Source organism: Stenella coeruleoalba (genome assembly GCF_951394435.1).
Source record: "Stenella coeruleoalba genome assembly, chromosome: 1".
NCBI classification, from domain to species: domain Eukaryota; kingdom Metazoa; phylum Chordata; class Mammalia; order Artiodactyla; family Delphinidae; genus Stenella; species Stenella coeruleoalba.
The window spans coordinates 137,995,226-138,009,350 of record NC_137169.1 but is presented as its reverse complement, the minus strand read 5'-3'; the positions used below and the strand labels follow the sequence as shown (position 1 = coordinate 138,009,350).

Here is a 14,125-nt window from a genome sequence, read left to right as displayed (position 1 = left end):
TTTTTTTTCCTTCCTCTTTGCATTTTGTAACCTCATCCAGGAATAAGACAGTGTACATGGCTTGTCAACCCGCTAAGGTAAAGTTTAGAGTAGCTTGGCTTGGGAGCAGAATCTCACAGGCACTCACCAGGTCAGGAATCTAAAAGTCTCTAAGAAGGTGCTTGGAATATGCAGACGTTGGACATTCGTGATAGTTTTTAAAAATTCGCACCTTTTATTAATTCTCACTTTATAACTAGAAAATCAGAAGTTATCAATGAAGAGAGTCATCAGGAATATTCAGCTGAATCTAGTATTGGATTACATGTGTTTAAATAATATCAAAACAACATATTTACGCTTCAGAATTTTGGGCTCACGTTAGGTTCAAAAAGATCTTCAGACTCAAAGTCAATGTGCTCGTGATATGCTTATCTGGTAAACAGAGGCAATGTGACAGCAATACAGTGATTTCTCTTTATGAAATATAAGATTTAAAAGTTAAAATTGCAAATGGATAAAATATGAGGAAAACAGAAGGATGGTCATGAATGCATTGGTAGAGAAATTTATTCTACATTTATTTCATAGTCATTGCAAATATTAGGATGAAGAGAATTGTCAGTAATGTTATTGACACAATAATAATAATTTCAGTTCTACTAACCTTTATTGAGCACCTATAAATCTTTCTGAGTGCCTCTTTTAGACACTGAGGATACAGTAGTGGCCAAATCAAAATCCCCGCCTTCATGGAGTGTACCTTTTAGTCAAAACAACATAAACAGATATATAAAATGCCCAGAAATGAAAAGACTTGAGGGAAGAAACAAATCAGGAATAAACACTACCAACTGATAGGTTGGGGAATAATAAAGGAAATGGACTGGTATTTCACCCTAGTTCTTCCCATTTTGTACCATGTGGTCTTTTCACCACCACTCCACCGGTAAGAGCTTGCATCTAATAGGGAAAGCAAGGAAACTTCACATACTTAGGCCAACTAGAAAATAACCCAAAGTAGCATCTTAGTAAGTATAAAGAGATAACTTGGCATAGACATGAGCATTAGGAAGCGAAAGTTGCATTAACGACAAGGTCCTACTGTATAGCACAAGGAAGTATATTCAGTATCCTGTAATAAACCATAATGGAAAAGAATATGAAAAAGAACACTATGTATATATATATATGTATAACTGAATCACTTTGCTGTACTGCAGAAGTTATAGTTGGTTTAATATTGTAAATCAACTATACCTCAATAAAATAAATTTTTAAAAAAAAGAAAAAGGGGAAGTTGCATATCAAAATTACATTCTTAATATCTTATTTGATTACATGGAAAAGAATATATATTGTCAAAGCGGTTGTGTGAAAGCCACGCACTTTGATGTGATATCTAATAACTTTAAGAAAATTCATTTCATTGTATAAAGTTGGTAAAAAAAATACCAAAACCTGAAAAAGATAGTTCAGTAAAACTATAGACTACTTTCATACTGCGACTATAGAGCCAAAGCTTCTCAATAAAATATTAGCAACTTGAACTCAGGAGTATATTAAAAGAATGGTATACCAGGACAAATCTGGTCTGATTCCAAAAATGTAAGGTTGGTTCAACATCAGGAAATCTATCAACATACTGCTTAAATCAACTGAGTAAAAGAGAAAGCCCTTTTTTTTAATCAATAGATGCAGAAAAAAGACGTAAGATTCAGTAGCCATTTCTAACAAATATTCAACATAAAACCAGATTAGGAAAAAGTCAGTTTATAAATTTATTCCACTGGAGTCTTGAGTACGATTGAGGACTCATAAAAATAAAACATAGAATAACTAAGTTGTGTAACTCTGACGCAGCAAAAAAAAAAAAAAAAAAAATTGCTTTTTGGTGATAACATGAGCCTCTGAACTCTGATGGCCCCATTCGCAGGCCCACCTTCCCACGGCTAAAGCAGAATGAAAGAGCAGGCCTGCAGCTCTCAGCTTTTCAGGTAGAAGAGTCCTCTCTTGGCTCAGATCGCCAAAACCACCAGCCTTGGTGTGTGTGCGACAAGGAACAACAATCCTGTCCCCCAGATGGTGTCCACGCACAGCTTTGCTATGGTGTGTACTCTTAGCATTGCTCATTTACAGGTTGATAATAAACCAAAGTAAAAATAATTAAGTCTTAGTCATCATTCTCACCTGTTTTTGAAGATGGGCTGGTCTTTGATAGCTGCTTAAATCAAACCATTAAAAAATTATAAATTCTTTTTTTAATTTAATTTTTATTTTATACTGGAGTATAATTGATTTACAGTATTGTGTTAGTTTCAGGTGTACAGCAAAGTGATTCAGTTATGCATATACATATATGCATTCTTTTTCAGTTTCTTTTCCCATATAGGGTATTACAGAATTTGGAAGGAAATAAAATGACAACTAATATTCACTGAGTTCATATTAAGTTCCGGGAATTGCTCTCACTGAGTCCTTACTACAACCCTGTCAGATAAAGGCTATTATTATCCCCATTTCACAGGCAAACCCTGCAGCCTTAAAAGAATAGTTATATTTAGCTAGAAAACAATTTTGTTTTTGCAAGATATAAGATTCCTCAAAAAAAAGTTAAACTTCAAAAGATAGATTGGGGAAATACATCTATAAGACATTATAGAAAAATAAATTATTTCCCCATAATAAACAAAGAACTTCTAATAACTTATGATAAAAAGACAACTCAATAGAAAACAAAGTATAAAATATGGATAAAAAATGTGATAAGAGGATATACAAAGAGTTAATAACGTTTGAAAATATTTATATCTTAAAAAAGTCAAGGGACTACAAATAAATTAAAGAAATAATAAAGTAATACTGGCAAGACCAAAAGGATTAGTAATTTCTTTTTATTTCTTCCAGTTTTATTCAGATAGAGTTGACCCAAAGCACTGTATACATTTAAGGGGTCCAGCATAATCATTTGACTTGCATACATCATGAAATGATGACCACAGTAAGTTTATTGAACATCCATCATCTCCTATAGATACAAAATAAAAGAAAACATTTTTTCCTTGTGATAGCACTCTTAGGATTTATCGGGTTGGCCAAAACATTTGTTCGGGTTTTTCTGTAACAACTTATGGAAAATTCCAGACAAACGTTTTGGCCAACCCAATACTTCCTTAACAATTTTCATATGTAATGTCAGCAGTGTTCATTGTATTAATCGTGTTGTACATCACAACCCTAGTACTTATTTATCTTATAACTGGAAGTTTTCATCTTTGACCACCTTCACCCACCACTGCCTCTGGTAATCACAAATCTGATCTCTAAAAGGAGCAGTAATTTCAAGAATTTGTGGGGACACAAATCATGGACATTTTCTTTCATTGTTTGTGATCAAGTGAATTACTTCAAACTTTTCAGAAAGTAATCCATCAATAATGATTAAAACTAAACATACATTTTGATATAGCAATTCTTGCTAACCTATACAATAATAAATAAGTACAGGGACTTCCCTGGCAGTCCAGGGGTTAAGACTCCACACTTCCAACGCAGGGGACGTAGGTTCGGTCCCTGGTCGGGGAGCTAAGATCCCACATGCTGTGCAGTGCAGCCAAAAAATTTTTTAAATAAAAAAAATGTACAATCGTATGTATGCATACATTTTCAAATATGGTTTTTAACAATAAAGTCAAGTCAGTAGGATAACTGAATAGTCTGTTTTCAGCCATGAAAGGAATATTATGCAACATAAAACATGATAGGGTGTGTCCCATGATCTCTAGTTGAGTGTGAAAAGCAAGTTACAGATTAATAATGGGTATAAAAATGGGTATAAAAAATAAAATTTTTCCCGAAAAAAATTTAAAAGAGAGAGAGAAAACGTACCTATGTGTGGATATATTTGCTGTGTGAGAAAGTATGGCAGAATAGATTCAAAGCTATCACCTTTTCACCTTTACAGGGTGGGAATGGGGAGGGATAGGAGGAGGTCGAGGTGAAGGACCGTAATTTATTTTCCTGTATGTATCAATATCTTTGGTTTTTTCTCTGAATACAAAATGCAAATCAAATATCCGAAGTAAAAAAATTAATATTAACAACTTTAAAAGAAAAGGAAGATATCTTAAAGGAAAAATTTAATTTCATTTCAACAAATACTTATTGTACACCTTGTTCTGTATGAGAAGATTTGCCGGGGAGTCAGTTGTTGAGAGGAATTACCATATGGAGTCAAATGTTACCACACTCTCATGCCCTGTGGTCATTCATATTCTGTATTGATTAAGTAGTCTTAGAATTATAAAATCTTCTATGTAGATATGAGGGCGAGGATTGTCTCTTAACATTAGATACAAGGAAACTGAGGCCCAGAGATGTTAAGCATTTTGTTCCAAGTCTCACAGCGTTGGTTGAGTAACCTACATCAAATATCAAGGATATTTATTCTTAGCCCATTCTCAACCCATTATATCAATCTTCATAAATCCTCTTATTCATAAAGTTCTTAAATATGGTTTGATGGAGTTAAAGAAATTAGAAGTAAGTTACAATGTTTATGTGTGTTACAGTTTTCAGTCCCGAAGCCAATCATCTAACCTACATTCCCTAAATTTTTGCTTACAACCAGGATCTTGTAGGTCCCTTGATTGTTTAGGGCCACTCTTCAGGGATCTGAACAAATAGGTAAAAGTCAGTAGCTCCTTAAACACCTACCCACCTGTCCTATTTTTTGCAAATTTACAATAACTAAACAGAATGGAAATCTAAGCAATTAAGAACCACTCAAATAAAAGAAATCATCATTGCTGGCAAAGCAACTCCAAAATAAACATTTTATTCCCAGCCAGAAACTACAATTCTGTTTAGAAAATTTCAATGTAAAAGTCTTGTTTTAGAGAACATACCTTTTGCTTATTAGGCCAGGAACATGCTGAGTTTTTTGGGCTGCAACAATATTTTATAATCCTTTCTATGAACAGTAGATATATAAAAGGCCATGGAAAATTAAACGGAATGAAAGTTTTAATCTCACATATTTTAGCCACACTCTAGTAAATGTAGTCTTAGGCACTGGAAAGAATAGAATCCAATATTTAACTAACTGGCTCTTTAAAAAGCTTGGATACATTTATTTTTAGTAATAGCTCCAGGATATTTTCAGGAGGATGATCAAATTAGATACCATTTCTGATAGCCTACTCACTATAATGACAATGGCCTTCTCCACCTTGCTATAAAATTCCTTATAAAAATTTTCTGTGGAAGTAGATTCATGTCTTCCAACTCAGTACTGTCAAAAGGATATATCTTCCTGGGCGTCCCTGGTGGCGCAGTGGTTAAGAATCCGCCTGCCTGGGCTTCCCTGGTGGTGCAGTGGTTGAGAGTCCGCCTGCCGATGCAGGGGACACGGGTTCATGCCCTGGTCCGGGAAGATCCCACATGCTGCGGAGCGGCTAGGCCCATGAGCCATGGCCACTGAGCCTGCGTGTCCGGAGCCTGTGCTCCACAACAGGAGAGGCCACAACAGTGAGAGGCCTGAGTACTGCAAAAAAAAAAAAAAAAGAGTCCGCCTGCCAGTTTAGGGGACACAGGTTCGATCCCTGATCCGGGAAGATCCCACATGCTGCGGAGCAAGTAAGCCCGTGCACCACAACTACTGAGCCTGCACTCTAGAGCCCACGAGCCACAACGACTGATCCCGTGTGCTGCAACTACTGAAGCCCATGCGCCCAGAGCCCATGCTCTGCAACAAGAGAAGCCACCACAGTGAGAAGCCCATGCACCGCAACGAAGAGTAGCCCCAACTCGCCGCAACTAGAGAAAGCCCGTGTGCAGCAACGAAGACCCAACGCAGCCAAAAATAAAATAAATAAATAAATGTATAAACTAAAAACAAAGATGTATCTTCTTAAGTCTGTAGCTTTTTAAGTGAGAAAAATAGCCAATTTCTGGATGCAAACGTTTATAGTTAGAGAACACAGGGATTTTTTAGCTCTTCAAATGACTGTCTCCAGAATCATTACATCACATCGCTTGATCTCCGCTGTTGAGATCTTATTCAAGGTTTATTTGATGAATGCTTTTCTTAGGCTCAACAAGTGAGTGCCAGATCAATTCACTCTCAGCTCAACTGCTAACACAGACTACCTCCAAAGTTTGGATTCTTTCAAGGCCTGCCAAGCCTTGACCTGAACTCTCAGAATATTCTAGTTCCAGAGGCAAGTGGTATTCCACATGTGAATCAGGTAGAATTGAGCTGTGATAACCCTTCCATTTTCCATTTGCATGACAAGTACCAGGAAGCCCTGTAAATATGACCTTGACTCATTTCTGAAGTCCACAAAGAGCGCTGCACCCCCCAAGCAAATAGAATCCTATGTCCGCTCTATAAACTTTACTTGCGTTAGGCTTCTTTGATCTCTCCTCCATCCAGGCAAATCCTCTGTGCTCATAAGGAACTCATCTAAAATTTCTCTTCACCAGCACAGTGTGGAACTCTCTGAGAAGTGTTTTTGGTTTTTTGTTTGTTTGTTTGTTAATTTTTATTTATTTTTGGCTGGGTCGGATCTTCGTTGCTGCCCACTGGCTTTCTCTAGTTGCGGTGAGCAGGGGCTACTCTTTGTTGCGCTGCGGTGGCTTCTCTTGTTGCAGAGCACGGGCTCTAGGCACATGGGCTCAGTAGTTGTGGCTCACGGGCTTAGTTGCTCCATGGCATGTGGGATCTTCCCAGACCAGGGCTCAAACCCACACGTGTCCCCTGCAATGGCAGGTGGATTCTTAACTACCGCACCACTAGGGAAGTCCAGAAAAAGATTTTAAAATTAGCAACGATTTCAAGCTATGTAGTAAAATTGGAGTAGATGTCAGGTCCTTGTTAATTTTAAGTTAGGACCGTAATCATCAAGCAACTGCCCAGTGACATCTGGTAGAGGCCCATTTTGTCACCAAGAATTAGGAAGAATACCCTACAGATATCTCAGGTCAGATTCCTTCTGGAGGAAGTTTTTTCTCTTTAAGATAGAAAATTTTGGTTCATCCTTTTCCATTCTCACTTTTCTATAATGCCTCTAAGACTTCGAATTTGTATAGAACTATAAATGGAGGTATCAATATATCGCCTTGTGGAAAACTCTTTGAAAGTTTCAAAATAGCTGTATGCTAAGGAAAAACATAATGGAGACAGCCATGACTGCTGTTACTTCTGGAACTCCATCTCTCGGTGTATGGCACTAAATGGGCATACAATTTAGGCCCTGCTATCAAGAAGCTTACAGTCTATTGGGGAGACGGGATATACACTCCAAAATTTAAGGAACATTGCAGGGCAACACAAAAAAGATGACCCATGATAGCATATAAATAAATAATCTTTTAACGACTAATGCACATTTTTCTAGGGTCCTTTGTCCCCCATAAGAGCATGAGTGGGTTAGCACTATGCCCTTACAGTATTTAGCCAGAAAAGAAAAGCAACATTAAACATTATTAGAAAATGGTGTTTCTTTCTTCTGATGTTCATGTCTATGACTTAAACAGGATCATTCTTTGCTTGCCTTTTCAAAGCTTTCCACATGTCTCTTGTCTTTGAGAACAGGATGTGTTGTTATTGCTTTACTTGTTACATTATGCACTAGTGAGATTCAGGAACTCGATAGGGCATCCTCAGAAAATGCAAAGAATGATTTCTGCACCCTCCCACCACCATCCCCCCCCCCAAAAAAAAGAGAATAGTGATATATTTAGAGTACCCGCTAATAATGCAAAGCAAGGAGTTCTGACGTTTCATTTAATTGAGTTATAAACAAGAAAACTATTAAATCCTGCTGCCGCCCCATTGGTGCGTGTGGATGTGTGAACTCTCTCCATGTGTGTGCTCTGTGTCCTTCAGGGCACCCATGGTGGAGATGAATCACTAAGGTGTGTACTAGTCTGACAATCTTAGAAAGTCTCCAGACTGAAAGCCCAGCCCAGGAAACAGCATTTCATCTAGTTCCTGGTGTACTGCTAATTGATCCGAAACCCTTCGTTACTGTCTAGTGCAAAGGGCGAAGTCGAAAGTGGGTATTTAGGAAGTGACTTGACTGAAAACAAGGCAGAGCAAAACGCCAGGCCTTGTGAACTGCAGTTGCTCTGTTCCTGTGTTGTCACACTGGTGCTAAGCTTACGTTTTATTTCAGGTCACTTGGAGAGCCCCACTTATCCTGAATGGAGACATCCTTACCTACGAGATCCGCATGCCTGACCCTCACATCACGATCACCAACGTTACTTCCTCTGTGTTCAGTCACGTCGTTACTCATCTGATTCCTTTCACTAATTATTCTGTCACCATTGTGGCTTGCTCAGGGGGTAATGGGCATCTAGGGGGGTGCACAGAGAGTTTCCCTACCCATGTGACCACGCATCCCACCCTGCCTCAGGGTCTTAGCCCGTTGTCCGTGGTCCCACTGAGTGAATCGTATGTTGGCATTTCTTGGCAGCCACCAACCAGGCCAAACGGACCCAATTTGAGGTAAGAGAAAGTGATGGTGCTTTTGGATTTTGTTACCGTCTTATCTCTCTGGGAAGGAAGGGAGGAGAAGGAGACTTTTCCTCACACAGGAACATTGAACTAATTCCTTATTGGATATTCCTCACTCATAACATTTTTTTTAATTGAAGTGTAGTTGATTTACAGTGTTGTGTTCATTTCTGCTGTACAACAGAGTGACTCAGTTATACATATATATATATATATACACACATTCTTTTTTATATTCTTTTCCATTGTGGTTTCTCACAGGATATTGAATATAGTTCACTGTGTTATACAGTAGGACCTTGTTCTTCATCCATTTTGTATATAATAGTTGGCATCTGCTAATCCCAAACTCCCACTCCATCCCTCCCCCAACCCCCCCCCCTTGGCAACCACAGGTCTGTTCTCTATGTCTGCCTCACTCATAATTTTCATACAGTTTCACCTTCTGTATCTTGACTTATAGGGAATCATAAAAAGATCATCAAGGTAAAAATAGCATATGCTATTGTGAGGAACTAAAAACCCTCGAAACAACAACTGCTGTTCTCTAGTGCATCTCTACACAGCCCCTCTCTTGATATTCAAAGTATATCTTTATTATATGTTAAGCAAGCTTGATGCATGTTCTAAATGACACATTTGCACAAACATGCCTCAAAATTCTAAAGATAGCACAATTTTTTGGCATGTTATTATTATCTGGAAACTTGTGAAGCATGTGGTCAGGAATATAGATAAGATGAAAGAAAAGAACTGTGATTCTGAAATGGCCTTATAACAACTTGACACTTAGGCAAGACTGTGGAGTCGATAATATTATCATTGTTTATAAAGTATTGATGGTAGAAGTTTTAGGAAATCATTAACTTTATAAGCTTTTTGTAATTCTATTTTGTGTGAAACTGGCAATAAAGTTTTGGCACATCTGATATAGAAGAAATCTAAATGTGATCATTTTACTGATAGTAGTAAAATGTGAATGTAGCTAATTGTTCCAGTTAGCTACGCGGATGACACTTGTGCCAAAAAAAAAAAAATGATTATCTGGAAAAAAGAAAATTAAGATGTTTTCTTTACGTTTACACATACACCCCACACACTCGTACCGTGAGACAACCTGAATTTTGGTAATAACATTAGTTGAGATAATCCTGATCTTTCTGCTTATCTTTTGCTTTAGATATGAGCTTCTGAGATGTAAAATCCAGCAACCACTTGCATCAAATCCCCCAGAAGATTTAAATCTGTGGCACAATATTTATTCAGGAACTCAGTGGTTTTATGAAGATAAGGGTCTTAGCAGGTGAGATTACAAAAACTATAAAAACAAATGCTGACATTTAGTTTGGGGCATGTTGAATAGTTCAAAGAATCTGAGTGTCTTCATTGTGTGAGCCAGTTATGCAATAAAACATGTTTGGTTATTATCTGTGGCATTAATCATCGAGCTGCAACAGTCAGCATGTTTAATATTTGCCATCTTAACTGCACGCTTCAGATAAGCCTTTTGAAGTCAAGTTTGTAGGTGTTTGAGCCTTAGCCTCTTGCCTTTGTCACAGCCCTAGCCAGACACGTAATGGCGAAATCTGGAAATGTTGAACATGTTCAAAACTGGGGAATGTTTGGGCCACTTGTAGAATGCTTGCTTTTCCAGGAAATAATTTGCTATAAATCATTGATTCAGTTCACAAAAATTATTTAGTTAACAGGCTTGGGACTCAAAAGAATTCCACCTGTAGTTCGAAGAGGTCAAGAAATGGGCAAATGGGCAATGTCAGAAAAGAGTACCCCACGGGAGAGTAAGGAGGCGTGGGTTTGGTTTCATCCTGTGCTGGAGGACTAGCTTTGTGGCCTTAGGGGAGTCACTTAACTTCTCTGGGCTTCACTTTTGTTGTCTATAAAATGAGGAGATTGGATGGGATTAAGTGAGGTCTAGACCTTCATGAATCAAGCAATGTAATCAAATTTCAAAAAATCACAAGTATTCTTTTAGGAAAAGTTTTAAGACATATTGCTCAATGACTTTTCTATCAGGTGGGTTATGCTTCTAGACTCACACTGACTAGCTCTACTCTGAACTCTGTTTACAATCTGGTCTTGTCTCCCCTCTTCCTCTGCTGGGCCTCTGCGCTTCAGCCACGTTAGTATTGCGTTTGGCGCCTCTAACAGGCAACACCCACCCCTCAGCTTCTCCCCATAGCTGCCATTTCCCTCTGTCTACCGTCCTTCAAGTCTTGGCCTGCAAGTTTCCTAGAGCACCCTCTTCCTGGTCTGAATCAGCTGCCTCCTTAATGTATTTCCATAGCACACCCCTTACAACTCTCTGTTGTCTTTGTACTGACCTGGCTACCTGTCTGGACACCCCATTTTACTGGCATATCCACCATGAGCAAGGCCTTGTCTTCATGATTTCTCTATCACAATCCCCACCGTAGTACCTGGCACACAGTGGGTGTGCCAATGGATGCTAAATGAAAGAATACTTTTAGTAATGTGTAAAGGGTTGGGTATTCATTGCTCTGTGCCCTAGGAATATTAACTGTGATGTTCTTATCTTTGGGGAATGAGGAAAATTCTCCTGTCCATCCGAAAGGGTCCTGGTGGGAAAACATTACAGATATGGTGAGGTTCTTGAAGAGAGGCCGCACGTAAATCTAAGGAAACGATAGAATGAACCATGTAAAATTGCCATTTTTGTAAGCTAAAAGGGATCGATTACTAGCATATCCTTTTGGTTCAATCTAAATTATCGTGGTCCCTAGACTCTTCTCCACTATTTTCAATTCATTAGTTACTTAATCCAGCATTGCTATATAATGATGACTTCAGTTGAAGAAATTCATTTTATTCAGCAATTTCTTTTTGTTTACTATGTGCTGACAGGCATTGTGCTAAGGAACAAAAGATGAATAGCATAGCCCTTGCCCTCAAAGAGCTCACAGTCTAGTGGAGAAAACCACATTCTCACACACACACACACACACACACACACTCATACATGTATCAATTACTATCATCACAGTTAACTACAGATACACCATCACTACCTAGGGAAATCATATGGAAAAGTAACTATCGGTGAACTCTAAGTGCCTGAAATATAGCAATTTCCAAAATAAAGAGGACTTGACTATCTAACATTACTGAATCTAACTTTTAACCATGAGGTAGTTGGCAGAAAAACAGAATAAGACTCAGAAAGTTAATTTTCTTTCTTCATAGAAGCAGTGAAAACTTATTAAGGAATTAGGACCAAGGCCAAAATTTTATTATTGAATTTTTAATGATGCTTGTAAGGATTTTTAATAAGTCCAAATCGAAGATGTAAGGAATGAAATTAAGTTAAATCCCCACAAATTAGATTGAAACATAAGTTGACATAAACATACTGATGACAGCTGCTTCTAGAAAGGAAGTATACATATAACAAAATGTGCTGAGGTGATATTTTGACTAGCCTCATAATACTAAATGTCAAGAGATTTTTTTTTTTTCTGCTAGCACTAGCAAAGATTTTTTCCAACTATTCAGATAAACCACTTTGTCCCATGTAACCAGCTTGTGAAAAAAACAAAACAAAATAAAATAAAACAAAAACAAACAAAAAACCCCCACAATATGCATTTCTTTATGGTTTTTATTTTTTATTGTTTGTCTGCATCACGCAGCATGTGGGATCTTAGTTCCCCGACCAGGGATCGAACCAGGGATCGAACCCGCGCCCCCTGCATTGGAAGCGTGGAGTCTTTACCACTGCACCGCCAGGGAAGTCCCTGCATTTCTTTCTAATATTCAAAGTGAATGGCATGAGTCTTCATATTCTGAAAAGAATTTTTCTAGACATCTACCCTTTGTAAGTCCAAAAGACTAGGGGCCCCTCCTGCCCAAGGGAACTTGTCTCACAAATCTGAGAGAAAACTGGAAATTAGACCACCTGTGGGTGTATGTGCTGTGCCAGTGTTTTTGTTCAAAAGAAGCGATCTTGTCTGGAAGGTGCAGTCAACACCCACTTTAACTTCTGACAGCCAGGCTTGCTGTCCCTGCTGTAGAGGGAAGGATTGGAGCAGCCAGCTTACCTTCCTGCACACCTGTGTTGCAGCCCCTTAATGAGCCTCCTCTTTGACATATTTTGTCTTACTGACGTATTTATTTGACTGACTGTTTGTGGGTTTCTTTTGGAGGGGAGGGCGGGGGAGGATGGTCATTGAATTCTGATGTCTTTAGGAAAAGTATTTAATTTCCTATTCTTCCCAGACTCACCATTTCTTATTTCCTTCATAACTTACATCTGCATAAACAAAGGAACCATTGAAGGGTTTCTGCCCATCTTGATCTGATCTCACCAATAGCTACAGCTAGAATCAGCTTTTTAAATGGTACTTCTCTTGATATAAAAAGTAAAATTAACTTAAGTTTCACTGGGCATCCCTTTATGAATACATTTGTGAGAGTAAGTATAAATTGAAGTCAGTTTCCTTGGGCAGGCAGTCTCTTTTGGTTAGCTGTATGTTTCTAATATATAGAAAACACACCACTTTCATCTCAAATGTTATTATGTTCTGAAATTCAGATCATTCTAGTCGTCATTTTTTCCTTGATAGCTCCATGTACCAAGTAAAAGAGTGAGCTCATTATCCAGATAATTTAGTTTCAACAAAAATACTTCTGTTTTTTATGAATATCTTAGGTAAGGGATGATTTGGTCTGAGTTACCCAGCTAGTTGCCTACTTATTGAATTTTGCTCTGTCTGTGTAGACACAAACTCAGTGTAACTGTGGGTTTATACTACTTGTCAGTTTCTAACTTTTCTTCCTTAATCATTCTGTGCAAAGTGGCCAAGTTATGGTTGTTAGGGGAACCATAACGTTGGGTTTCCTGACATTTTCATCAATTGGAAAATCTGGAAAATGTGCTGTTGTCATCTGATGCTGCTGTGGTGAGTCAGGCTGGGTTTAACAAAAGGGTAGCGACCTTCATTTTAAGCATCAATCCACCCTTAGGATTTTCAGGATCTCACTGTGCCTTGGTTCCTGGGTGATCAGATAAAACTTCTGCAAACACAGTGATGGCATGAGCGCCTCTCTGTTCTGGATCTGACAAAGGAAGAACAAGCTATGAGAAATAATAGACTCTATTTTAAGGAAAATGTTGACTTGTAGATTATAATAACTTAGCTGCCATTGAGTTTATGAAGGGAGGCATGTTCTCACTCCTTTTCCTTTCAATTATTTAGGAACTCCTACAAGTATTTCTTTATCAGTCTGGAAAGAGACTTTCATATGAGTTCTCAAGAATCCTCTAATTGCATTATCTTTAAATGAAAGCATTCAAAATTCATAGACCTTCATCTGGTTTTCAAAGAACGGTTGGACTTGACTCTTTTCAAGTTTAAATGCTTAAGATAAATATACTATAAAATCTAAGTTTGAGTCTTACTGACACGGATTCTGATTTTTTAACCTACAAAAATGAAATGTTTCAAACCCTGAAAGAGGACATAGTTTCTGGAGAATGATATTCAAAAGAGTGTGACGTTCATTCCCCTTCTTTGTAATGAGATTAAATGTGCCCAAGTAACATTTTCTGCTTTGCTAATAGGGAAAGACTGGGTCAGCTCCATG

General features: G+C 38.0%; 1 protein-coding gene across 1 annotated transcript in view; it reads left to right on the top strand.

The window, feature by feature from the left end:
• Window positions 1-14,125, top strand: part of USH2A (usherin) — a 785,755-nt gene that overhangs the window by 510,421 nt on the left and 261,209 nt on the right. The window contains exons 41-42 of the mRNA XM_079900731.1: window positions 8,160-8,494; window positions 9,684-9,806. Of these exons, the coding sequence (XP_079756857.1) occupies window positions 8,160-8,494; window positions 9,684-9,806 (458 nt within the window). The remainder of the gene's footprint in view (window positions 1-8,159; window positions 8,495-9,683; window positions 9,807-14,125) is intronic.